The following is a 27,098-nucleotide window of genomic DNA, read 5'->3' as shown; positions in this document are numbered from 1 at the left end:
CAGAGGAGGTTGCCATGCCTGCCGAACTTGCTGACCAAGGACAAGGGGAGAGTGTTCCACCCCAATCTCCCCTCCCTCCGCTTGACGGCATGGCTCCTGAATTCATCCAGTACGGACATCTAGATCTTCCACCGGACTGTATGAGCATTCTTCGGGAGGCGAAGAGGCCCTCCACGAGGAAGTCGTATGGCTTTAAATGGAAAAGATTCTGCTTCTGGTGTAGAGATAACACCCTTGATCCGATCCGGGGTCAAGAACAGGTTATTCTCCCCTACTTACTGTACTTGGCGAAGTCTGGGTTAAAGTACTCTTCCATCAGAGTACACTTAGCTGCTATTACAGCCTATAGGAAGTCTCCTACCCAGACCTCATTCTTTCAGATGCCAGTGGTAAAGGATTTCTTAGAAGGGCTTAAGAAAGTTTACCCACCTGTGAGGTCTCCTTCCCCTTCCTGGGAACTGAACATCGTTCTCTCTAAACTGATGGGAGGTCCTTTTGAGCCGATTCATAAGGCCTCCTTGCAACATCTGACCTGGAAGGCTGCCTTCTTAGTAGCCATCACTTCGGCCCGTAGGGTTAGTGAAATTCAGGCCCTCTGCTGCAAGGAACCTTACACGGTGTTTCATGCTAATAGGGTGGTGCTCCGTACTCATCCGAGCTTCCTGCCCAAGGTGGTTTCGGACTTCCATATTAATCAGGTGATCACGTTGCCCACCTTCTTTCCTCAGCCGACCACACCCCCGGAGAGAGCTCTACACTCTCTTGACCTCCGGAGGGTTTTGAAATTCTATCTAGCTAAGACCCTTACTCTTAGAAAGTCAGACAGGCTCTTTGTTAACTATGGACCCACTAATACCGGGCTGGCTGCGGCCAAGAGATCTATCTCTAGATGGATTGTCTCTTGTATAGCTTTGGCTTACCAACTGTCCCACAAAGTTCTGCAGGGTAAACCTAGAGCACACTCTACTCGGGGGAAGGCTTCTACGGTAGCACTCCTTCGCAACGTTCCCATGTCTGAGATCTATAAAGCGGCTACATGGCGCTCAGTCCATACTTTCACGCGCCATTATTGCCTAGATTCAGACGCACAGGCCGACGCCCAGGTGGGGCAGGCCTCTTTGAGGAACCTATTCGCATAACTGTAATGCAAGATGTGTCTTTTAATGTATGTTTTAACTGCTTTGTTGCTCGTCCGCGAGACTTTGGGTATGGGCTTGCTACTCTATTCATAGATTATGACTATTGATGAGTATCCCCTGGATGAGAAGGATTAGTTACTTACCTGTAATCCTAGTTCTCATCCAGGGGTATACTCATCAAAGTCATAAGCGACCCACCCACCTCCCCGGACGAGCAATGTTTTCTCTTTAAATAAGTGATGTATGGAAGGCAGATCTACTCAGGTGCGGAGGCACCGCCAAAAAGAACTGGCCCAACTGTCACCTGTAGTGCATCATGGGAGCAGGGGGTCACGGGCAGGCCTTAAAGGCACGGTCCCCCTACTCTAATGCCTTAAAGGCAAGGTGTCAGTTTTCTTGGATTCTTGATACTCTACTGCAGCCTACTGGCGAATGCCTACAATTACATGTTGCTTTATGGCAATAAAGCAGTGCTGTGTTATAATTTGCCTGATGCTTCCTTTTTTCCTTACGGGTTACGGGGGCACTACTATGCAAAAATATGTAATTTACAGCATTGCCATGTTTTGAACATTATTAGGCTGCATTTATATGTTTTCACATATGTATATATATATATATTTATATATATGTATTTTCTATATGCTCCGGGATCCCGCACATGGGCGGGGATTATTCATAGATTATGACTTTGATGAGTATACCCCTGGATGAGAACTAGGATTACAGGTAAGTAACTAATCCTTCCCTTACAGCATCAAGGAACAGGGGTTTACTCACTGTATTTCCTAATCCCCAAAAAGAACGGGACCCTAAGGCCAATACTCTACCTCAGACCCCTCAATCTCTATATACAGTCCGATCATTTTCATATGATCACTCTTCAACAGGTTCTCCCACTGCTACAACAAGGCGACTTCCTTGCCACACTAGATCTCGAGGACGCCTACTTCCACATTCCCATGCACCCTGCTCACAGGAAGTATCTAAGGTTCATAGTGGACGGACAACACTATCAGTTCAAAGTCCTTCCATTCGGGGTGACCACCGCACCCAGTGTTCACAAAGTGCCCTGCGTTAGTAGCAGCACACTTGAGGACAACAAATCCATGTATTTCCATATCTCGACGACTGGCTGATAAAAGCTAACTCATTCAACCAGTGTGTTCATCACACTCATCTAACTATCCAGCTGCTACACGACTTGGGATTCACAATAAATTACCCCAAGTCCAATCTCCAGCCCTCCCACATACATCAGTATCTAGGGGCCACAGTAGACACCTCCAAAGCTCTAGCATATCCCAGTCCAGCCAGGAAAGCCAGTATACAAGCCCCAAGCGGTAAATTTAAACCGCAGCACTCCCTCCCAGCAAGGGTATTCATGCAACTTATAGGGATGATGGCCTCTTGCATCCTTATCGTACCTCATGCAAGACTTCAGATGCGTCCCTTACTGGAGTGTCTAGCACGTCAGTGGAACCAGGCTCAAGGACAACTTACAGATCTGGTGTTGGTGGACACACGCACACATCGCTCTCTGCAGTGGTGGAACACACGAAACCTGTTCAAAGGGCGGCCGTTCCTCGAGCCGGTTCTGCAGATAGTGCTCACAGCAGACGCATCACTCACCGGTTGGGGAGCCCATCCCCTAAACAATACAATTCAAGGCAAATGGACGACTCAACAGAAAGTGCTCCATATCGATCACCTAGAATTACTGGCAATATTTCTAGCATTAAAATCATTCCACGTACATGTACAACACAAGACTGTCCTCGTCCGGACGGACAACATGACAGCCATGTACTACATACAGAAACAAGGAGGCACACACTCTGCAGCTGTCTCAGCTCGCACTAAAAGTTTTGGAGATGGGCCATCCCACAAAATATATACCTGCTTGCAGAACATCTTCCAGGGATTCACTATCAGATTGCGGCTCTGCTAAGTCGACAGACACAGCAGATACACGAATGGGAACTTCATCCCCAAGTTCTCCAACCTTTCTTCCACAAATGGGGTCAACCAAACCTAGATCTGTTCGCCACACATGCAAAATGCCCAACCTTTGCTGCCAGGTTCCCACACCCGTTGTCCAAAGGCAATGGGATATGGATGAACTGGTCAGGCAGATTTGCGTACGCTTTTCCGCCACTCCCACTGATTCCCCTAGTGGTACACAAGCTCAGACAATCTCTCAAAATGATCCTTGTGGCTCCCACATGGGCACGCCAACTGTGGTTCACAACACTACTAGAACTCTCAGTAGTTCTACCCCAAAAACTACGCCTCTCCCCAACACTGCTGACGCAGAACCATGGAGAGATAAGGCACCCTGATCCAGGACAACTGAATCTAGCAATCTGGCTCCTGAAGCCCTAGAGTTTGGTTAACTTAACCTTCTGCCAGACTGTATGAACATCATTAAAGAAGCCAGACTCCCTACTACTAGAGCTTGCTATGCAGCAAAATGGAAAAGATTTGTCATCTACTGCAAAACTAATAAAATAGATCCACTGGATGCTTCCATCCAGGACATCATTTGCATATTCATCCATATGGTTACATCTAGCAGCGCTTGCGGCTTATTTACAAAACAGACATTTGTCATTATTTAGAGTACCTGCAATTAAAGCCTTTATGGAGGGACTCAAAAGAATAATTCCTCCCAGACTACCATCCTCTCCGGTGTGGAATTTAAACATTGTTCTTAACAGACTCATGGGTCCCCCATTTGAACCTCTACATAAATGTGAACTTCAGTCGCTCACATGGAAAGTAGCTTTCCTTGTCGGTCGCAATTACCTCTCTCAGAAGGGTAAACGAGATGCAGGCTTTAACCATACAAGAACCATTCTTACAAATACATCAGAAGAAAGTGGCTCTCAGAACAAATCCAAAATTCCTTCCCAAAGTCCTCTCTGCTTTTCATCTTAACCAATCAGTTGAGTTACCAGTGTTTTGCCAAAACCCAGACTCTGTGGCAGAGAGCTCTTCATACACTAGACGTCAAAAGAGCACTACTTTATTTCATCGACAGGACTAAACCTCTTCGCAAAACAAAACTGTTTGTATGCCTTATCCCCACCTCATAAGGGTAACCCATCTCTAAAGCTGGGATCGCCAGGTGGATAGTAAAATGCATTCAAGTATGCTACCAAAAGGCTAAACGCACATAAACAATTCCCCCTAGTGCGCATTCAACACGCAAACTAGGGGCTTCCATGGCATTCTTAGGGAACGTTCCCTTAGATGACATATGTAAGCAGCAACATGATCTACACCACACACCTTCACCAAACACTATTGTGTTGACGTGCAGGCTAAGCAGCAAGCTTCTGTAGGCCAGGCTGTTCTTAAAACACTTTTTCAAACTACTGCAGCGGCTACAGGAGACCACCGCTAGGGGAGACACTGCTGTACAGTCTATGCATAGTGTATGATCTGCAGCTCATATGCCTCGAACGGAAAATGCTACTTACCAGTATGCATCTGTTCTTGGCATTTAGAGCTGCAGATCCGTACACGCCCACCCGCCTCCCCGGGACCTGTATCCATTCCAGTATTATCTTAATTAGATACATTCACATGGACATCTCTTCTATTTCTTACTGACGCCATCATTTCCCATCATGGCGAAAAACAATCTGAGGATGGAGTCGATGCCCATGCGCACTATCGTGCAAAAGAGGAGTCACCTATCTCGTGACTACAAAAGACTTCTTCCAAGACAAAAACAAGGTGCAAGCATCCGAGCCCAACACCAGATGGCTATCTAATGCATAGTGTACGGATCTGCAGCTCTAAATGCCAAGAACAGATGCATACTGGTAAGTAGCATTTTCCTTACAGGTAAGTAACTTATCCTTCCATTTATAGGTGGGTTATAGAGTACATATTTTCCTTTTATTTTTATATAGCTCGAACTTGACCCGAATCGGGTATCAGAGCGCTTTACATAGCACCAGTTGCATTACATGAGGACCTATTCATTTTTTTAGGCACGGGGAGATTGTGATTTGCCCAGAATCACAGGATGTTTAGCGTCATTGCTGAGACTCGAACCTAGTTCCCCACATTTGAGATCGACCGCCTTAGCCGTTAGGCCAACTCCTCTCCCCTGTGACAGGAGGTGACTTTGTGAGAAGTGCACAGCTTGGTAGTGGGAGCAATCACCTGCTTCCACCACCTGAGTTTAGTCTTTCAAGCACACTTAACGTGGTAGAGTTTCTGTGCTACTGCCGTCCACAGGTACATGGCCCACCCAGGTCTGAAAATTAGGAACTCCCAAGTAGCCATGGTAACATTTATTAGTTTCCTATGCTCCTGATTATTTTAAACCTGTCCACAAGTAGTTGGCCACTTTGAGGTGTTTGGCTTTACTTGTGATTTAGTGAGTTTTAGTTTTAAATTGGCTTCTTTGGAAGTACAGCAAATGGAGCAATAGATATGTGGTGAGCAATAGATATGTGGTGCAATCCGACACACACTCCTCACATTGTGTGCTGCTTGAATTATGACTTTAACTGCTTTACACCTTTGACACAAGTTGCTGTGAAAGTCAATTAGGGGTTTGTTCCAATTCCAACCCAACTGACAAACGTTATCCCATGTTCTTACAGCAGAAAGGCCCTAAGGTGGATCCCACCAGATCAAATAAAATCTTTGTTGGGGGAATCCCTCACAACTGTGGAGAGACTGAACTCCGGGACTACTTCAAGCGATTTGGTGTGGTGAGTAATATTCCAACATCTATTTGCTTCTTTTCATACACTGCATCCCACAACCCCTTGTTCACGGCATGCATAGGTTGTAGCGGTCTTGTTGTCCTCAAGTACTTCTTAGTTCCTGGTTCAGTGTTTTCTTTCTCTTGCAGTTGAATTTAAATCATGTAGTGCTCACATTGCTTTGGAAATAAAGGGGTTCTTCTACTATTGAGGAAAGCTTCTCCTTTTCATAGGTGCTGAGGCATCTTTGCAGGTTGGTAGAGAAATAACCGCAAGCAAGTGTCCTGTTAGCAAAGAATAAACGTTAAGCCCTCTTTGTGTAATCTTCTGCAGCTTTCTCATATCAACTGCTCAACTCCCAGTTGTAGGAATTGGTGCCATTTTGTAACTGGATGAAAAGTGTGTTCTCTGGCGTTTATAAAAGACTGGAACTGGGTATCTAGCCATGTCATGTTGATCTGCGACAACCTCTTCTTCACTCAACACTTTTTCGTACTTTGGTTCAGATACTAGGAATAGTTTGCCTTTGGGTCATTTTTCAAAAATTTCTGCAGACTACAGCACTAAATACTTCCTTGTGGAATTATGTCCAATGTTTGTAATTGGTAGAGTATGTTAGAGGCATGTGAGCTGTAGCTCACATGCTTTGCCTACTCCTGCCATCTAGTGTTCGGTCCGGATGTTTGCAGTTTGTTTTTGTTTGAAGTCTTTTCCAGTCACGAGGTAGGCGACTCCTTTCGGTGATAGTGCGCATGGCCATTGTTAGACTGTTTTTTTCCACCATCGGCTATAGACGTGAATTGCTGCGCTCCGGATCCACACCGTTTCTAAGGTTTTCATCGGTGGGCAATACACTCCTCGACGGTATTGTTTTTGATCCCGTATCGTATTTACTTCTAAAAAAAACTTTTTTCGATTGTGAAGCTCATGGAAGGGCATCGGGCCTACCCGCGTTGGTCTGCCTCGCAGTTGATGGAACAAGCTCCATTCAAATTCTGCCTTTTGTGCCATGTGAAGTTTTCGCACACCTACTCACACGGAGTGCTCAACCTGTGCTTGTCTCCGGAGCACAGAGAACAGCACTGCAATATGTGCAAGGCTTTCCACTCCAAGAAGACTCATCGCGATCGGCTGGCTCTACGTCGCGACATGCAGAGCCAAAATGCAAGCTCCATTCTGGACCTGTTCGGAGAACATTTGGAACAAGAGGTCGGAGATTCTATGGGAGCCGGGGAATAAAAAGATCCCATCGCCATCTCTGACTGCAACTCCGAGGGGGATGACGAGATCCCGCAAGTGCAGCGTACCGTGAGTACAGATACTCACATGCCCCAAAATCCGCACAAAAAGGCGACATTGGTCCAACCCCTGCCTCTGGGTCATGGTGGGCCCTCTGGCTCCGCACCAAAACACGCCCAAAAGACTGGCTCCGGCCAACCACCTTCAACACCGAAAATGCTTTTGGATCCAAAATCCTCAGGATCCAAGACCCCGGCTCCAAAACCATCGGCACCGAAACAACTGGATGTGCCTGTTCCATCTCGGGAGCAACTTTTCGATGCTCCGTCTAGCAAGTCGGATCCGAAACGACAGCTGTACATCCATTCAACTACTGAACACATCTCTACAAAAGTGACACTGAAAAAACCTGAATCAGAGGTGGCCTACCATATTCCTTTGACGAAGGTCGATACCAATCCTCCTCCTCCTCTTCCTCTTCATCAACCTCAACACTTAATGATTTCACTTGAGCACTCACCACCACACACACCCGAAGATCAGGACGATGAAGATGGGGTTGGGGATGAGGACAATGTACCATTAGTTCCAGACCCTTGGACAGATTACAATACCCACTCTCACACGGGTAACGATCCTGACCTTTACCGTACAAAACCCTCCCCACCGGACGACAGTGTAGGCTACATAGAGTTGTTGGGTAGAGCTGCTAACTATCATGGTGTGCAGCTGCACAAATCCCTTGAGGAGGATTTCCTGTTTGAAACACTTAGCAGCACACACCTTCCACCCTGATTAAAAATGGATTGGCGACTCTCTGCATTTATGCTGCAGGGTGTTGCGCTCAATCTCATGCAGTCAACATGTGTTCGAGGCATATGGGCTGCAGATCACACACTAGTGCATAGATCGCCATCTGGCGGTGGGCCTGGATGATTACACGTTGTTGTCCTGCAAGAGTCTTTGTATGGTAGATGACTCCTCCTCCGGAGCATAGGGCGCATGGGCATCGACTCCATCTTCAGATTGGTTTTTTCCGCCATCGGGCTCGGATATGTATGTCGCTCCCGCTCTGTTTCGTTACCTATCGCTCTTCGCGCATTCCCTGATCCCTACCGTCGGTATAGTTTTTGATCGAGACTTCCTTCTACATGCGTCTCGAACAACCTGCACTTAAGGATTCTAGTGCTCGTCGAGGGCCGTCGGGCCCAACTGCGCCATTGGGCCTTAGGCTCATGGAAAGATCCCCATTCAAAAAGTGCCCTCGGTGTGAACACAAATTCCCCCACACTGATCTACATGAGGTGTGTAATCTGTGCTCGTCCCCAGAGCACGAGAGCCGAGATTGCCAGGCCTGTGCTTCCTTCCGGTCCAAAAAGACAATAAGGGACCGTCGAGCGCGGAGAGTCATGGCACAATCGTCTTCATCGGCACCAGACACCCTCGTCCATGAGACTCCATTCCAACCGGAGTACGAAGAAGAGCAACAGCAGGTAGAAGTAATCCTTTCCGAAGCAGAGGATTCCGGAGCCGACGAGCAGGCAGAAGATGACGATCCCCTTCCAGCTGGTCAACCGGTCTTAAATACAGACGACCCTATTCTTACCCCAACACCTCGTGAGGCTTTGGTTCCACCTTCGGGTCCAGGTGCACATCGATCACAAACTTCCGATACCCCGCCTTCGGGCCCGGCAACAAAGACTTCCAAAAAGCCTTTAAGTGACTCTGGCTCGAGTGAGCCTTCACTCAACCCCAATAAACAAAAGGTTCTCAAACCGACAGTGTAATCGATACAGACTTCAGCACTGAAGAAAACTTCGGTACCCAAAATTGTCGAACAAAAGTCCATGTCCGGCGCCAAAACATACTCGGGCACCTAAAACAGTAGAACCGAAGCCAAGCTCGGCACCGAAGCCATCTTCGACATCTAAGCACACTTTGGCACCTAAAACTGTCGACCCGAAACAAGCTTCGGAACCAACAACTCCGGATCCGAAGAGAAACTTTTAGCCGAAAAAAGCTTCCGACCACAAGTCTTCGGAACCCAAACCTCAATCTGCTCCTAAGACTGTACCAGACATCGGTAAACCAAGCAAACAGCTTGATTCCAAACAGGACAAATCGGCCCAGAAGAAAGATTCTTCCATAGACTAGCTTTTCCGCCCAGAACCAAAACAAGACTCTTCATAGCGATCCCAAGACTGGACATATAATCACTGTACCTTACAAAAAAAAACTGAAACCTCCTCCCACACCTTCAGTTCCACTCAAAAAACATGCTCAAACTTCTCCCACAAGGGTACCTTCACCAGAACTGCCAGATCCTTATATTTCCCCCACACACTTGCCACTCAGCCCACATAACCCTGATGACGATATTTCTGAGGGAATAGAAGATGAGCAACCCTTAGTGGACCCATACGATGTTCCTGGCCCATCAGGTGATCCTTGGGAGGACTTCAATGCACCAGATGCCCCTGATCTACCCCAAGATGTATACCCCTCTAGGCCATCTCCTCCAGATGACACCATAGGGTTTACACAACTCATTCACAGAGCAGCAGCCTTTCATGGGGTCGATCTCCATACTGACCCAGTGGATGACTACTTCCTTATGGACACACTATTACCCTCTCATAAGACCACAGCCATCTTACCAATGCTTAAAGGGGTTACAAAGCACGCACCAGACGTATTCAAAGATCCCGTCAGAGCTAGGGTAATTAACCCCCAGGTTTGAGAAAAAATACAAAGCCGCTCCATTTTACCCAGCCTATACCAAGGGCCATCTATCATTAGACTCTTTAGTGGTTTCCAACGCATGGAAAAGAGCACATTCTCAAACAGGGGACGCTCCACCCCCTGATAAAGAATCCAAACTATTAGATGCTTCAGGGAAATGCATGACATCTCAAGTATCCAATGTCTTGAGAATTACCAACACCCAAGCTCTGTTGGCAAGATACGTTAGGGCTCATTACGATGAGCTTGAAACCCTTATACAACATCTACCAGACAAATACAAGACCAGGGATACTGATATAATACAAGAAGCGAAGATTATTACTAATACTTCCATCCGTTGCATTCTAGATGCTGCTGACACAGCCTCAAGAGCAATAAATACTGGCACACTTTTACGCAGGCATGCCTGGCTGTGTATTTCTGATTTCAAACCAGAAGTACCAACAAGTATTCTTAATCAATCCTTTGACCAACAGCATCTGTTTGGCCCCATAGTTGATACCGCTCTTGAAAAAATGAAAAAGGACACGGACACCGCAAAATCCATGGGGGCTTTACAAAATCAAACTCCGAGCGTCCTTTCGTCCCTCCTCATATAGGGGCGCCTCAACACTGCATCCTCATCTTACAAAACTCCCACCCAATCCTCACCCAATAGAGGTTTTTACAGAGGAGGTTACAGAGGCAACAATACTAAATGCAGAGGCAACAACGCCCTTGCTGCCTCCGCCCCCAAGCAGTGACTTCCCTCCCTTCCCCCCCAGACCATTCCACTCCTGTTGGGGGAAGATTACAACAGTTCCTACCTGTCTGAAGCTCCATCACAACAGACAGGTGGGTGAGACAAATAATTCACTCCGGTTAATGCCCGCAGCTCACTTCCACTCCTCCAACAATACCACCCAAACAGCGTCCCATGTCACAAAAGCATCTCACACTCCTAAAACAAGAAGGTTGTTGCTCTACTACACAAACGAGCAATAGAACCAGTTCCACTACATCAGCAGAAACACAGGGGTTTACTCGCTGTATTTCCTTATTCCCAAAAAAAGACTGCTCCCTCAGACCTATACTGGACCTCAGACCCCTGAACCTTAGTCAGACCACTTCCATATGGTCACATTACAGCAGGTTCTTCCTCTGCTAAAACAATGCGACTTCCTTGCTACCCTAGATCTCAAGGACGCCTACTTTCACATTCCCATTCACCAAGCTCACAGGAAGTATTTTCTTGTTGTGGTGGATGGTCAGCATTACCAATTCAAAGTCCTCCCCTTCGGGGTCACTACAGCACCCAGAGTCTTCACAAAATGTCTTGCGGTAGTAGCAGCACACTTGAGAAGGGAAAACATCCATGTCTTTCCATATCTGGACGACTGATTAATAAAAGCCAAGTCATTCCAGCAATGCGTCCAGCACACACACAAGATCAATCACCTCTTACACAAACTCGGATTCACTATAAACAAAACAGTCGCACCTCCAACCATCCCGGTCTCAACAGTATCTAGGTGCCGCGTAAGACACCTCCAAAGGACTTGCATCCCCCAACCCAATAAGAATACAGGCCATGCAGTACTTATACAAAAATTTCAACTGCAACACTCCCTGTTCGGAAAACATGCGGATGATGAGATGGCCTGCATGAAGGCGGAGGCGGAAACCCTGACGGCCGTCGGGTGGGAGAAGGCCGAGAAGAAGAAACGCCCGTTCTAGAGGCGGTTTGGGTCTTCGGGCAGAGGGCGTGGGCAGAGTTCGGGACAGCAGCAGCACCAACAGCAGCAGTTCCGGAAGCCCTTCCAGAAACGCCAGAGGGGTAGAGGAGGCCAGCAGGCGACTACCACTACCAAGGGCCCGGCCGGGTCTCGGCCCTGAGCGGCTACTTCCCCCTCAACCGTTACCCACTCCAGTGGGGGGAAGCATTCAACTTTTTCCGGCAGAGTGGAGAAAAAAAAATTACTCAGGACAAGTGGGTGCTGAATATTGTTTGCAATGGATACAGTCTTCGGTTTATCAGCCCGCCTCCAGCGATTCCGCCGGTCAGCTCTCGGTTCCAGCTGAGAGAGCTCCAGGCGGAGGCAGACATCTTGTTGAGAAAGAAGCCGGTAGAAGAGGTACCTCTGTCTCAAACGGGAAGAGGTCTGTACTCTCGGTTCTTCCTCGTTCGCAAGAAGGACAAGAACGAGTTCAGGCCCATTCTGGATTTGCGACAGGCAAACAAATGGATTCGCAGAGAGAAGTTTTGCATGCTATCGTTGCACCAGATTTACCCTCAGCTGCAACGGGGAGACTGGCTCTGTGCCATAGATCTACAGGATGCGTACTTCCATGTGCCCATAGCACGGAAGCACAGGAAGTTCCTGCGATTCCAAGTCGGTGCCAATCACTAGCAATACACAGTACTGCCATTCGGGCTAAAGTCTGCGCCCAGGACCTTCTCGAAGTGCATGGCGGTGGTGGCGGCACATCTGCGAAGGAACAAGGTGTTTGTCTACCCGTATCTGGACGATTGGCTGATCAAGGCTTCATCCTTCTCGGAAGCACAAGATCACTTCCGATGGACGTGCGCTCTCTTGCACAAGCTGGGGTTACACGTCAACATGTCCAAATCGTTCCCGACCCCGGTCCAGTGCATACAGTACCTGGGAGCCTCCATCGATACGCGGTCAGCAAGCGTGTCTCCTTCGGAGGAGAGACGGTTATCACTCCTTCGGAAGGCTCAGGACTGCTCCATCGACGACAGTGAGGAAGTTGTCTTCTCTACTGGGATCGATGGCCTCCTGTATCTTCCTCACGCCTCACGCTCGGCTACACATGAGACCACTGCAGGAGTGCTTGGAGGATCAGTGGGATCAGAGGACAGGCTCTTGGGACGACAAGATACGACTGTCGCTGCATGCTCTTCAGTCTCTGAAGTGGTGGTGTTCGGCGGAAAACCTCCTCAAGGGGGTTCCCTTCCACAAGGACATTCCCACGACGAGTGTCGTGACGGATGCGTCTCTCCAGGGCTGGGGAGCGCATTCCGGGGACTTGCAGATTCAAGGAAAGTGGTCTGCTTTGGAATCGACGTACCACATCAATTTCCTGGAACTCAGATCTGTCTTCCTGGCACTGAAGCCCTTCCTTCCGTCCTTCCAGACCAACTCGCTGCTGATACAGACGGACAATACAACCACGATGTATTACCTCAACAAGCAGGGGGGGTCGAGATCGCGCACTCTGTCGCAGGAGGCGCAGGCGATCTGGCGCTGGCTGCTGGCCCGAGGACTGACTATTACGGCCACGCATCTGCCAGGGGTGCAGAATGCTCAGGCGGACGCCTTGAGCAGGCTGATTCAGGAAAACCACGAATGGGTCATAAACGACGAAGTACTAGGAGAAGTCTTCGCAAGGTGGGGGACTCCAGACGTAGATCTGTTCGCCACCGCCGAAAACAGCAAATGCCGAGACTTCGCATCCAGGTACTACCAGCGGGGGACGCTGGGGAATGCGCTATGGATCGATTGGTCGAACAGCTTTCTGTACGCTTTTCCACCCATTCCCCTGATTCCGGCAGTGCTCATCAAGCTGTCCCAGTCCAGGGCGCGGATGATCCTGATCGCCCCGGAGTGGCCTAGGCAGTGGTGGTTCACGGACCTACTTCACCGGTCTCTCCTTCCTCACATGCGGTTGCCGTGCAGGCCGGACCTTCTCACGAAGTTCGGGGGGCGGATGGTGCACCCCAACCTCTCGTCTTTGAGTTTGGCGGCATGGCTCCTGAAATAGTGCAATATGGCCATCTGAATCTACCAGACGATTGTATGGACATACTGAAGGAGTCTAAGCGACCTTCCACTAGGACATCCTATGCTTACAAGTGGAAGAGGTTCTGTATCTGGTGTAAGTCCAAGAACTTTGATCCGACGACATGTAAGGAAGATGTCATCCTTCCGTACCTTTTACATCTGGCGCAGTCTGGCCTTAATTTCCATTCCATTAAGGTTCATCTGGCTGCTTTGACTGCTTACAGGAAATGCCCTTCACAGACTTCCTTCTTTCAGATCCCTGTGGTCAAGGATTTTTTGGAAGGCTTGAAGAAAGTGTTTCCTCCCGTCAGACTTCCCTCGCCTTCCTGGGACTTGAATGTGGTGCTGTCCAGACTGATGAAGGAGCCTTTTGATCCCATTCACAAGGCTTCATTGCAGCACCTATCCTGGAAGGCGGCGTTCCTAGTGGCCATTACATCGGCCCGCAGGGTGAGTGAACTTCAGGCATTATGTTGTCAAGAACCTTATACTGTATTTCATGCTGCTAAGGTTGTGATGCGTACTCACCCTAAATTTCTTCCTAAGGTTATCTCTGACTTTCATGTCAACCAGACTATAACTTTACTTCTCCAGTATTGGGGTGTCTTTCATAGATTCACATGCTTGAATATTCCCCGTCGTCGGAGTGGGAGTCCCACGGTAAATAAAATAGCAATATATATAGTCATAATATACCTAAATAATACCATAAATAAAGCTATATAGGTGTAAAAACGCCAAGAATGTACCTATATGAAATCTCCGTAGGGATACATGGAGAGAGAAAAAAGACATTTGCAGTCTATCTCTGTCATTATCTTGGTCCAAACTACAGCCAATCAGGCGTCAGCACATCTCCAGAACCTTCTCCTTAGAGTTCCTGACCTCAGATTTTCTACCGCACGTCGTGTGACAGGGAGTCTCCCTGAGCTCTGCTCAGTTTTTGTTTGTCAGAATGTCTTCAAGTAAGATCTCTGTTTAGACCTTGTTCTTCGTGTGGAAAACTGCGTTTTTTCTCTGAGGACCCACACAGTAAGTGCATTTACTGTTTGTACCCGGATCATGAGGTGGCAAAATGTAAATTTTGTAGAACCTTTTCTACAAAAACTTTGAAGGACAGGGAAGGCCGTCTCTTGTTGTGGCTACAGAGACTTAGATAAGGAGGATCCAGTTTCTGATATGGAAAGCCTTATTTCTGGCCGTTCCCAGACAGCCTCAAAGCGCAGTAGTGTGCAGGAGTTGCCATCTCCTTTCCTGTAGAAAAAGAAAATGTCTTTGGCTCTTACATCTGCCACATCTGCTGTTTCACCTACTGTTTTGTCACCTTCGAGACCTAGTTCTCTGGCTATTGAGGCGTCTACTTCCAAGTTTTCTGGAAAAATACTGGCAGCCTCGTCGACAATGCTTCCGACGAAATTGGCAGTGACCGGCTCGTCGACGGTGACTCTGACGACGACATCAGCAGCGTCTTCGTCGACGATTGTCCCGTCGACGTTAGCCTCGTCGACGGTAACCATCAGTACCACAAGGTCGGTGACTTCTATATTACCCATTACATCGTCGTCGACGAGGAAAGAAAAGGTTCCGTCGACGAAGGGTGTGAGATCGACGAAGAAGATTCCGACGACGGCTCCGTCGATGACGGCTCCGACGACGGCTTCGTCGGCGACGACGACGGCTTCGTCGACGACGACGGCTTCGTCGGCGACGACGGCTCCGTCGACGACGGCTTCGGCGACGACGACGGCTCCGTCGACCACCGTTCCACCGACGGTAGCTACCATTGTCACTCATAACTAATCTCCAACGCATGTTGGACGATTATAACCAACGTTTTCCTCTGTCGCCGCAACATCCTGGGGTTCCGTCAACGCCTGTGGTTCCGACAAATATAACTCCGGTGCCGATTGGAAATCCTTCAACCCTGATGCCGTCAGCACCACCAAGACAGCCTTCAACGAGGTTTTTACCTCATCATGAGTTCGTGGAGGAGGTCCCTCAGGAAAGAGAAGAAGGTGAAATCCCAGATGATGATGGTGATGTTGATCATGATGATGATGACATGGCGGAGTGGGACGAGTACCAAGCACAAACACCATCCCCCTCTCAAGTGGTATCTGGTGACTCACCCCCAGTGGACATAGCGACTTTTCACCAACTAATGGAAAGGGCGGCACAACGTTTTAGGCTGACAACGGAGTGCAGAGAGGAAGATTGTTTCCTTTATGATTTCAAGAGTCAACCTTTAAAACAAACGCATACTATTCCCATGGTGGATTTCATTTGGGAAGAAGGCAAGAAGTTGATAAACACCTAATACCTTGCCAGCACAGGTTCCTCGATTAGAAAAGAAGTATAAGGCGCCACTAGGAACCCCAGCATGCCTCACAGGTCAGTCAAGACCTGAGTCCGTCATTATGCAGGCAGCGCAACGTAGGGCGAAAAATCCTGCATCTACTGTCACCGCACCACCGGACCGTGACGGACGTAGAATGGATGCCATAGGGCGTAAGTTTTCTTCAATGGCCTCTACTGTGGTTAGAGCGGCTAATGCCTTGGCCATTTTGGGTCGTTATGACCGACAAGTGTGGGCTGACATTTCGTCCTTAATTCAAGAACTGCCGGAGCCATCTAAGGGCGAAGCAATGAAGTTGCTCCAAGAGGGAGAAGCTACGTCGGCGGAAATGATTGATTGTGCAGTGGACATCGCATGCATGGGTTTCCGTCCGCTTGCTGGAGCGGCTGTTCTGCGCAGGCAGGGGTGGTTACGATCGACATCCTTTCGCCAGGAGGTGCAGTCCATGATTTTAGACATGGCTTATGACGGGGAGACGTTATTTGGAAATCACGTCGATGAAGCGCTCCAGTCCATAAAGAAGGATACTGAGACGGCTAAATCTCTCGGAAATTTACATTTTCAAAGACAAAATTTTCGTGGTGCACGCGGACGCGGCACCTCCTCAAATTTTGGAAGGGGAAATAATCAATATAGACCCAATAATCAAGGATCGAACCGCTATTCATATAGCCAGCACCAACAATCATCACGACAGCAGGCCTCCAAGTCGTATAGAGGGAAATCCTCATACAGAGGAAACGTGTCAAAAAGGCAATGACTCTTACCAGACCAGCAAAGTTGGAGGTCGAATCTCTGTTCTTTTCCCAATGGTCCTCAATTACAAAGGACCGTTGGGTTTTGGACTGTGAGAAGTTGGCCTGATGTATGATGTCACTAGTTCTAGTGTACACCTTATATCAGTCCAAATACCCTTATGGTGATTGGTTGTAAAGTCAACCTTATAGACCAGCTATCCTAGTGGTAGCATGGACAAGAGCAGTCTTAGGCTAAACTCTGAATGGCATGTGAAGCCAGCTGTGATACCATATATAATCCCTTGAATACCAAATGAAAGGACACCACAACAGATATATATATAAAATAAAGTATATTTATTCTAAGCAAACCCTCAGCACTCTTTATGAGACTAGAGGTAAGTACAACACAGTCTTATTTATGCATACATTAAGTCACACAGGTAAGTAATACAGTTAGGCCCTAGGGGCCACGCAAACCATATACTAAAGAAGTGGTATAAGAACCACTGTCACGGAAATAGAATAGGCCTAGGCCTAGGGAATCGCTGGGGCTACACTACACTAGCGTTAGTTAGGGAGTGGGAGGCCCACGGGATTCGTGTGCAGAGTGGAAACACTCACGCGTAATGCGTAAAAGTCAATAGCAATGTTACAGTTTAGAAATAGATAGATTTAGGACACTTCCGGAGTAGCTAGGAAGTTGAGACTTGAAAACTAGACACTAGGATAGTCACTATCCTGATGAGCACCGGAGTACCCAAGTTACCTAGCCCACAGGCTGCGGGTGCATAGGGGTGAAGATGCGTTGTTTTCGTCGTCGACTCCTATGGATGCCTGAAGAAAGATGCTGACAGGCAGTCAGTGAAGAGTGTCCGGTGGATCCCAAGGCTGGGATCAAGAAGAGAAGAAACCTGCAAGCAGAAGGGACAGAGTCAAGGTCACTAGCCAGTGACCACGTGGAACCAGGAAGGAACCAGGCGATGTTGTGAAGATTGCAGGTGAAGGTGAAGCTTGTCGCTGCAGCCACGAGGACCAGGGGACGTCGAGGACGACCAGGACCAGGAGGCGAGCTGTCCCACGAAGGCTCTTGCTGTCGGCGGCGTCGAAGTTGGACTAGGACTCACCAAGCCTTGGCAAGCGGAACCCACGAAGAACGAAGGACTTGCTTCTGGTGCAGACCAGGGAGGTCTGGGGTGCTTCTTCTTTGCAGAGAAGCGGGAGCCAGTCTGGAGGAGCCAAACCAGTGCAGAAGATTTCAGGGTGCTTCGTCACAGAGGCCACTAGCCAGCGGGCAAGCAACCGGACAGACGCGGCAAGCAGGAAAATGCTGAAGGGCCCCACGCAGGACTCGTGGAGTGTGGGGGGCTGATATTCGGCGCAGATGGTGCTTGGGGTTGGGGCTTCTCAATCCCCGGTGCACAACTTCGAGGGTACCTCAGAAGCTGCGCTGTAAGTTACTAGCCACTTTTTCCAGGTAGCCGGTCGCTCGTCGCCTCCACGGATCTCAGCTCTGCTGCAGATGTGGATGAGGGTCGGAGAAGTCTGGAAGTCAAGGCTCTGGTCGGGCTCTGCAGTCGGTTCCTCGTAGAACGGTCGCAAAGCAAAGGGTAGTCTCTTGATGGTGCCTGTTTGCACAGGGTAGCCACTCCTTGGCTACAAGGGAGATTCTTCAGTCTTCTTCTTTCGTCGAATGTCGAAGGTCCAGAGGTTCTGTTCAGTTTTGCAGGTTCAGGATAATCTAAAGTCTTGAGGCCCAACTCCCACTCTTATACTAATCTGGGGGGCTGGGATACCTGCTAGGTCACGCCTTATGGGTGGGACCTGGGAGGGGGTGGTTACACCCACTTCCCTTTGTCCAGTTTCGCGCCAGAGCTGGGGCTGGAGTGCCCCAGCGCCGGTTTGAACTGGACTATGCAAGGAACACCTTGTGTGCCCCAGGCATGTCTCATTCCTTTCAGCCCACCCTGCCCCAATACACTAAAGGCTGTCTGGGGAGGTGCTAGCACCTCCCCAAGCAGGAAACCTATTGTCCAGGCCTCCCTGGCTGGGATCACTCCCAGCTGCAGGAGGTCAGACTTGTGTCGTGGCAGCAGCATCCATTTTGTGATGCTGAGGCTTTGGTCAGAGGCTAACAGTGAAGTATGATTTTAACATGTCTTTCCCTCTAGAAGGGGGGAATAATATTCTCATGTCCAGAAATGGCATGGGGGTAGTATTCCACAGTGTTAGACACCTTACACGACATGTTTCGATAAAGCCAAACCATAGTTACCATAACCGTCTAAGATTATAAGGCCCTTTAAGAGTATATGGTAGGCTATATCATAGAACAGCTATAAGGACAAGGTTCCGAAAGCTACAGACAGGCTCAGCTCATGCTAGAGCACCATCTCACATGTTACCAAGCACTCTGCCTCCAGGATTGTCAAGGCCTGCCATAGGAGTGACTGATAGGTACACATGTGTCTATATATAAGTTAGGTATAGGAATACTACACCTAAGCAAGGGGTGATTACACGACCTTGCCCCAGCTGAGTGATCAGCCAGTTGTGTCAAAATGGAAGGCCAGGCCAGGGGTGGCATAATACATGCTGCAGCCCCTGGTAGGCCTAGGGTACACCTATGCCCTGGGTACCTAGGGTACACTGTACAGGGGCCAATAAGGTGATCCTATCCAAATGGGTTATGCACCTAAAGTACATAGTATTAATTTAGAGAGAGAACAGCAGGGCTGTGGGTCTGATTAGCAGGCCCACAGCCACATCTAAGTCGAAAACCAGTAAAGCAAAAGCAAAAAGTGGGGGTGAACATAGAAAGCAGACCCTACTCTCCTACATGGACATTGTGAAAAAGGGACATGCTTTAGAGTTCACGAAATTCCCTCCGTCCACACCACCCACCGGACCACCACCAGCTCACATCAAGGAACTTTTACATCAAGTTCGACTTCTAAGGCAAAAAGGAGCTATAGAGTTGGTACCAATATCTCCAAGGGGGAAAGGATTTTATTCCCGATTCTTTCTTATTACAAAGAAGAACGGAGAATGGAGGCCCATCCTCGATCTGAGGGCGCTCAACAAATATATAAAGAGCCAATCCTTTCGTATGATGACGCTAGTAGAGATCTTGCGTTTACTCTCGCAGGGAGATTTCATGGCAACGATAGATCTCCAGGATGCCTATTTTCATATCCCTATATTACAACGGCATCGGAAGTTCCTGCGTTTTCGAGTGGGTCAACACGATTTCCAATTCAAAGTGTTACCGTTTGGTCTGCGCTCGGCCCCTCGAGTGTTTACAAAGGTACTAGCTCCAGTGATAGCGTTTCTGCGACTCCAAGGTGTGCAAATATTTCCATACCTAGACGACTGTCTACTAAAATCACAGTCAAGCGCTCGCCTACGACAACACACGCTTCTATGCCAGGAGATGTTTCGCTCATTAGGTCTCTCCATAAATGCAGCGAAATCCCAGCTTCATCCTTAGCAACAAAAGGACTTTCTGGGAGCCACTCTGGAAACGGTATCAGCAAAAGCGTTTCTATCCCAGGAGCGTCTACAAAAGATACTACGGCTGGTGACTTTGATCAGGTCAAAAAAGTCAGTTTCTGTAAGACTGTTGAAATCATTTCTGGGGATGGCATCATCGTCCATTGCCTTGATTCCTCACTGCAGGCTAAGGACACGTCCTATCCAGGAAGCACTGGATGCTCAATGGCGTCAAGTGTCGGGATCTTTCAACGACATGGTATGTGTCACAGATCAAATGAGGTCAGCACTCGAATGGTGGACAATACCAGCCAACTTAGCAGAAGGCACTTCATTTCTGTCGGTGACACCGGACAGGACAATCACGACAAACGCCTCATTAGAGGGATGGGGTGCTCATTTGGAATATCTTTCTGTAAAAGGAAGATGGTCAACACATCAAAGAACTTGGCACATCAACAGGTTGGAGCTTATGGCGATTTTTCTGGCTCTAAAATCATTTCTACCCTTAATCCAAGGAGAATCAGTGCTAATACAGACAGACAACACAACCTGTATGCACAAACAGGGCGGAACGAAATCCCCGAGTCTGTCCAGGTTAGCTCAATCAATTTGGGACTGGTCTCTCAGTCATCGCATCATGATTACAGCAGTTCATCTACCAGGAATATCCAATGTCCTAGCGGATTCCCTGAGCAGGTCCTCCTCATCGACCCACGAATGGGAATTACACCAACCAACTCTAGAGAGGATATTCCAACAATGGGGTCGTCCACGGCTGGATCTCTTTGCTACGCCGGAGAACCGAAAATGCTGAGATTATGCAAGCTGGCATCCCCACAAAGGGTCACAGGGAAATGCCCTTTTGATGAACTGGTGCAGTCTATTTGCGTACGCTTTCCCTCCAATTCCCCTCATACCTCGGGTCCTTTGGAAGATGAAGAGACAACCTTGCCACCTGATTCTAATAGCCCCACGTTGGCCCCGACAGGCATGGTTCTCAGAACTGCTCCTGCTGTCCCAATGCCAATCAATCCTCCTGCAGTCTCGGACAGATCTGCTCACGATGAGCGAAGGGAGAATTTGTCATCCGAATCCTTCCTCACTGAGTTTATCGGCATGGAACCTGAACACCATGAGTTCGCCCATCTAGACATCCCGCAGGATTGTAGGGACATTTTGGCCCAGGCAAGAGCACCCTCTACAGTCAAGACGTACAAGTTGAAATGGAAAAGATTCTGTCACTGGTGTGCTTCTAAAGGAATCCACCCAATACATTCCACGGCACACCAATTACTACCTTTCTTCTTGCACTTGGCTAGGTCCGGACTATCCCATGCAACTTTACGGGTTTTCCTAGCAGCAATTTCCCGTTTCCGACAGGATGGCTCAAATTCCCTTTGTTCCTCAAGAATAATCCGCCAATTCTTTAAAGGCTTGTTCCGAAAATTTCCGCCAGTTCGGCGGCGTCCTCCGTTGTGGCATCTTAACGTTGTGTTAGCGCAATTGATGAGACCACCGTTCGAGCCCATTCACAAGGCCGACTTAAAACATCTAACTTGGAAGGTGGCCCTTCTTCTGGCACTAACGTCTTCACGTCGTGTCAGTGACATCCATGCTTTTACCATCAAACCTCCTTTCCTGCAGTTCAAACCGGATGCTGTAGTGTTGCGTACCAATCCATCATTCCTACCCAAGGTGCCTTCTGATTTTCATATTAACGAGCCAGTCATATTAAAGACTTTCTTTGCTAACCCTCAGACACCTGCAGAGCAAAGGTTGCATTCTTTGGATGTGAAACGATGTTTGAAGTTCTACATCAGCAGGACAGCTTCGTTTCGAAAATCCAATCAGCTTTTTATAGCATATGGACGCTGTCATAAAGGACGTCAGGTTCCTAAACCGACGATTGCACGCTGGATTTCGACGGCTATTGTCTTCTGCCATCAAAGAGCAAACAAACCACTGCAGTCTTCAGTGAGAGCACACTCCACTAGGGCAGTATCATCGTCTACCGCCTTATTTGCTGGAGTACCTTTGCAACACATCTGCAGAGCAGCTACGTGGTCGACCAGACACACGTTTACTAAGCACTACTGCTTGGCGGCTTTAAGCGAGGAGGATGCTGCAGTGGGACAGGCAGTGCTGCGCAATCTTTTTAAATAAGGCGAGCCTCTTCCTCCCACCTCCATATTGTTTCCATTTACTGTCCAATATTATTCATTGCATTTATATACATGCTGTATGTCAACAGATATATGTGTATATATATGTGTATATATATATATATATATATATATATGTGATGTTTTATAAGAAGGTTATGATCATTGCGATCTCATGTTGATGTCATTATAGAAACAATAATATGGTTACTGCTTTCTATTCATATTCAAGCATGTGAATCTATGAAAGACACCCCAATACTGGAGAAGAACAATTGTTACTTACCTGTAAACAGGTGGTTCTCCAGTATTGGTGTCTTTCATAGATTCACATGCGACCCTCCCTCCTCCCTTCAGAGGCTTTTTCCTCCTCATAAACTATGCATACACTTTGGTGCTACGAAAATCTGAGGTCAGGAACTCTGAGGAGAAGGTTCTGGAGAGGTGCTGACGCCTGATTGGCTGTAGTTTGGACCAAGATAATGACCGAGATAGACTGCAAATGTCTTTTTTCTCTCTCCATGTATCCCTATGGAGATTTCATATAGGTACATTCTTGGTGTTTTTACACCTATATAGCTTTATTTATGGTATTATTTAGGTATATTATGACTATATATATTGCTATTTTATTTACCGTGGGACTCCCACTCCGACGACGGGGAATATTCAAGCATGTGAATCTATGAAAGACACCAATACTGGAGAACCACCTGTTTACAGGTAAGTAACAATTGTTCCTACGTTCTTTCAGAATCCCTCTTCGCCAGCGGAAAGGTCTCTCCATTCCCTGGATGTTCGGAGGGTGTTGAAATTTTATCTGGATAAGACCAAGGATATTCGTAGGTCTGACCAATTGTTTGTTAATTATGGCTCAGTCAGGACTGGTCTTGCGACCTCTAAGCAGTCCATTTCTCGATGGATTGTGTCCTGCATACAATTGTTTTATCAAAAGGCTAATAAGACCTTAGGGGGTAAACCTAAGGCTCATTCCACCAGGGGCAAAGCTGCCACGACGGCTTTGCTGCCTAATGTTCCGATGGCGGAAATCTGCAAGGCGGCCACTTGGAAGTCGCTCCATACCTTTGCTGCGCATTACTGTCTGGACACGGATGCCAGGGCAGATGCTCAGGTTGGGCAGGCTTCGCTGCGAAATTTGTTCGCACAGTAGTGGTAGTGTCTTGTGTGTTCTCCACCGCTTTTGTTGTGTGGGGATGGGCTTGCCATTCTATTCACTAGATTATGACTATACACAGAGATCCCCTACTACAGAAGGAGTAGTTTCTTTTCTGTAACTCCAGTTCTGTAGTAGGGGTATCTCTGTTATAGTCATAAGCGCCCGCCCTCCTCCCCGGTGGAGAGATACTTATTCATATGTAGAATGCTACAGGTCTGGCGTGCTACGCCTTCAAAAAGAACTGAAAGTAAATGGGACCTGCTGGGCATTCTGGGATACTGGGGAAAGTTCTGGAAACCTGGAAAGTTTCTTAAAGGCACAGTATCCTGTTTTAAGCCACATAATGGCAGCCTATGGGGCTTGTCTGTCCACTCCTTCCTCTCTATCATTCCAGAGGCTTTTGCTGGTAGAGGCAGGGTTTTTTCCTATGTGGAGAAAAGCTGTACAGGCAGTGCTGTTTGTGGATGTTGGTGGAATTCTAGTTGAAGTGCTGGACAGTGTAGCCTGTGGGTATAGGCTGCATTATCTGTCTTTAAATTAAATTCTCTCTTAAAGGTGTATGCAGGTCTGCATGATTTGTCACCTTTAGAGATTATTTTGTATTGCTCCGTGGTCCACGCACATGGGCGGGACTATTCACTAGATTATGACTATAACAGAGATACCCCTACTACAGAACTGGAGTTACAGAAAAGAAACTACTCCATTCCTTTCATGGAAAGTTGCCTTTCTAGTGGCTATTAAATCACTCAGAAGGCTGAGTGAGATCCAGGCACTAACAATTCAAGAACCATTCTTGCAACTACATCACAACAAGGTGGTTCTAAGGACAAATCCTAAATTCCTTCCAAAAGTCATTTCACCATTCCATCTCAGTCTGTTGAGTTGCCAATATTCTTCTCCCAACCTCAAACAGTAGCTGAGAGAGCTCTCCATACGTTAGATGTTAAACGAGCTCCCCTCTATTATATTGATAGGACAAAGCCATTCCGTAAAACAAAACAGCTTTTTGCCTCCTTTTCTCCCCCGCACAAAGGTAACCCCTTTTCGAAAACTGGGATTGCAAGGTGAATTGTTAAATGCATTCAAATTTGCTATCAAAAAGCAAAACGCACTCTATCCATTCCCCCTAGGGCTCATTCCATCTGTAAACGAGGGGCATCTATGGCATTTTTAGGGAACATTCCCTTAGATGATATCTGCAAAGCAGCTACATGGTCTATACCGCACACATTCACAAAGCACTACTGTGTAGATGTGCAAGCAAAACAAGCTAGTGTGGGCCAGGCTGTACTAAAAACACAATTTCAAGCCACTGCAACAGATACTGGTACTCGCCGCTAAGGGAGAGAACTGCTATGCAATCTATGCACTAGTGTGTGATCTGCAGCCCATATGCTTCGAATGGAAAATGCTACTTGCAAGTAGGCATCTGTGTGAGAAAGTGCCACCTTTCTTGCATGGTATGCACCCACTTTTTGCTGAATTTACTTTGACTGAGTGTGCCCTGGACTCCTGCCAATCGGGTGCCCAGGGCCTGTGCTCCTTCCCCAAAACTTAAAACCCAAATTGGCAAACCCTGGCCACATGTCAGCCCCTCATAAATAGTACCCTAGGTACCCAGGGCCTTGTGACCAGGGAAGGCCTCTAAGGGCTGCAGCACTTACTGTGCCACCCTTAGAGGCCCTGCACCCTAACAAAAACACACTGCCCTTGCAGGCTGAGTGTCTGGGTACAAGACAAAACAGTCGACATGGCACACATCCCTGTGTGCCATGCCCACAACCTACACTGCCCTGTCATACATCAGCCACCTCTCTAGCTGGGTGCCCTATGCCAGTGGTGTGGGCTCAGGAGCATGAGCCCTGTGCCCCTACAGTACCCAGGTCCATTCCTGGGCACTGTAAGTGCAGTGCTGCCATTTAAGAGTATATGATGCTGGGAGCTCGTCAAAAACAAACTCCACAGCACCATGATGACAACACTGAAAACTGAGAAGTTTGGTATCCAACTTCTCAGCACATTAAACCCGCACTGATGCCAGTGTGGGATTTAATTTACAATGCACGACAGAGGGCATCTTAGAGATGCCCCAGGAACCTAACCTACAATCCACGTCTTGTCTGAGGGGCTGCCTAGGCTGCCACACAGCAGACATGTTGCTGGACCCCTGGGTAGAGAGCCATCCGCTCTCCTGGGCCTGCAACAATGCACATCCAGGGCGAGGTGCTAGGTCTCCTCCCCCAGGATGGGCTGGGGAAGCTTCAAAGGCATGCCACCTTTGTGAGCTTCTCCAGGCCACTTACTGTACCCAGCAACTGGCTCCTACCGGTTCTAAACCCCCACTCTGGCGGGAATACTGGGCGGAAACTCCAAGTAAGGACAGGGGATGTGCCAGCACTGCCAACCCCACTCCTCAGGTGGGGGAGGCGAGGTGAAGCACATCTCCGGGCCCTCGCCATCTTGAAGATGGGAAGCCCTACCGAATCAGGACTAGGCCACTGCCCCCCTCCCACAGGAGAGTGGTAGGAATGGGGGTGTACCCACCCCAGGACAGAGACCCAGTGGTCCCTGCCCTTTACCTACCTGTAACGCCGCTAAATTTAGTATTTAGGGGCACCCTGCACCTTCCTTCCTTAGATTCCAGATTCCAAAACAGCAAAAAAGATCAAAAAGAAAGAAGACCCACCGTGCAGCTGCCAACAAGAGAAAGATACCAACTGCTTTGGCCCCAGCCCTACCGGCCTGTCGACCCTCGAACCTGCTCCTGCTAAATCCCGGCACCTCCTGTGGCCAGCAACCTCACAAACCCCGGAGGACCTGGCTACCTTGTGACTCTGAGCACCTGGGACTCCCACGAGCAGTGGCACTGCTCAAAGCAAGTATCTAACCCCTGGCATCTGCCGGGAATGGCGAACGCTGCGCACACTGCACCCGCCAAGCCTGGCCTGTGCTGGAGTGGACAAAGACCCCGAGGACGTCCCCCCGGCGACTGTGACCCCGAATCCGGCACCCAAGGACCCACCTTGACGCTCCTGACGACGCCTGCAGCCTCAGAACCAGGGAACCCCCCCCCCCCAACCGCGATCAACAGAGGGTAAGATTTCCCGAGACCAAAAGGCACCCCGGCGCCCTGCGGCCCCCTGTGTCCGACTCCTGGGTACCTACCTATCCTCCAACTACCCAACTTACCTCTCGAAGTGGTGGTGGCACCTTAAGAATCTTCGTTCCTGAGCTTGCAGCCTTTGTTCGTCTTTGAGCTTTTCCATGGCAATCCATTGAGCGCCCGAAGGCTCAAAAAGCACCCTGCTGCCCGAGTGGCCCTGGCAGTGCAACTTCTACTCCTACCTTCTTCCCCATTTGCCCTGAGCAAGTGACCAGGAGCCCAGCTCCCACAGCCCCGTGGCCTGCTAGTCAACAGCCACCAACCAAGGGCCCCCTGCCTCCATAGGATAACATTGGGCCTAACTCACTCTGCACCTGGCTGCCCCTGTGCCGCTGAGGGTTTAACAGCTGTTCTTACCTGACCCTGG

The 27,098-nt window shown here is 48.5% G+C and overlaps 1 protein-coding gene across 10 annotated transcripts in view; it reads left to right on the top strand.

Annotated features, from left to right (window-relative positions):
- The window catches only part of DAZAP1 (DAZ associated protein 1), a 585,407-nt gene that overhangs the window by 162,444 nt on the left and 395,865 nt on the right, over positions 1-27,098 (top strand). For 8 of the 10 annotated variants that reach the window (XM_085638289.1, XM_085638284.1, XM_085638292.1 and 5 more), the window contains exon 5: positions 5,765-5,875. In XM_085638289.1, the coding sequence (XP_085494415.1) occupies positions 5,765-5,875 (111 nt within the window). The remainder of the gene's footprint in view (positions 1-5,764; positions 5,876-27,098) is intronic. The other 2 variants (XM_085638285.1, XM_085638287.1) reach the window with 1 other exon arrangement.

Source organism: Triturus cristatus, chromosome 12 (genome assembly GCF_964204655.1).
Source record: "Triturus cristatus chromosome 12, aTriCri1.1, whole genome shotgun sequence".
Taxonomy (NCBI): Eukaryota; Metazoa; Chordata; class Amphibia; order Caudata; family Salamandridae; genus Triturus; species Triturus cristatus.
This window is presented reverse-complemented; position numbering and strand designations above follow the sequence as displayed.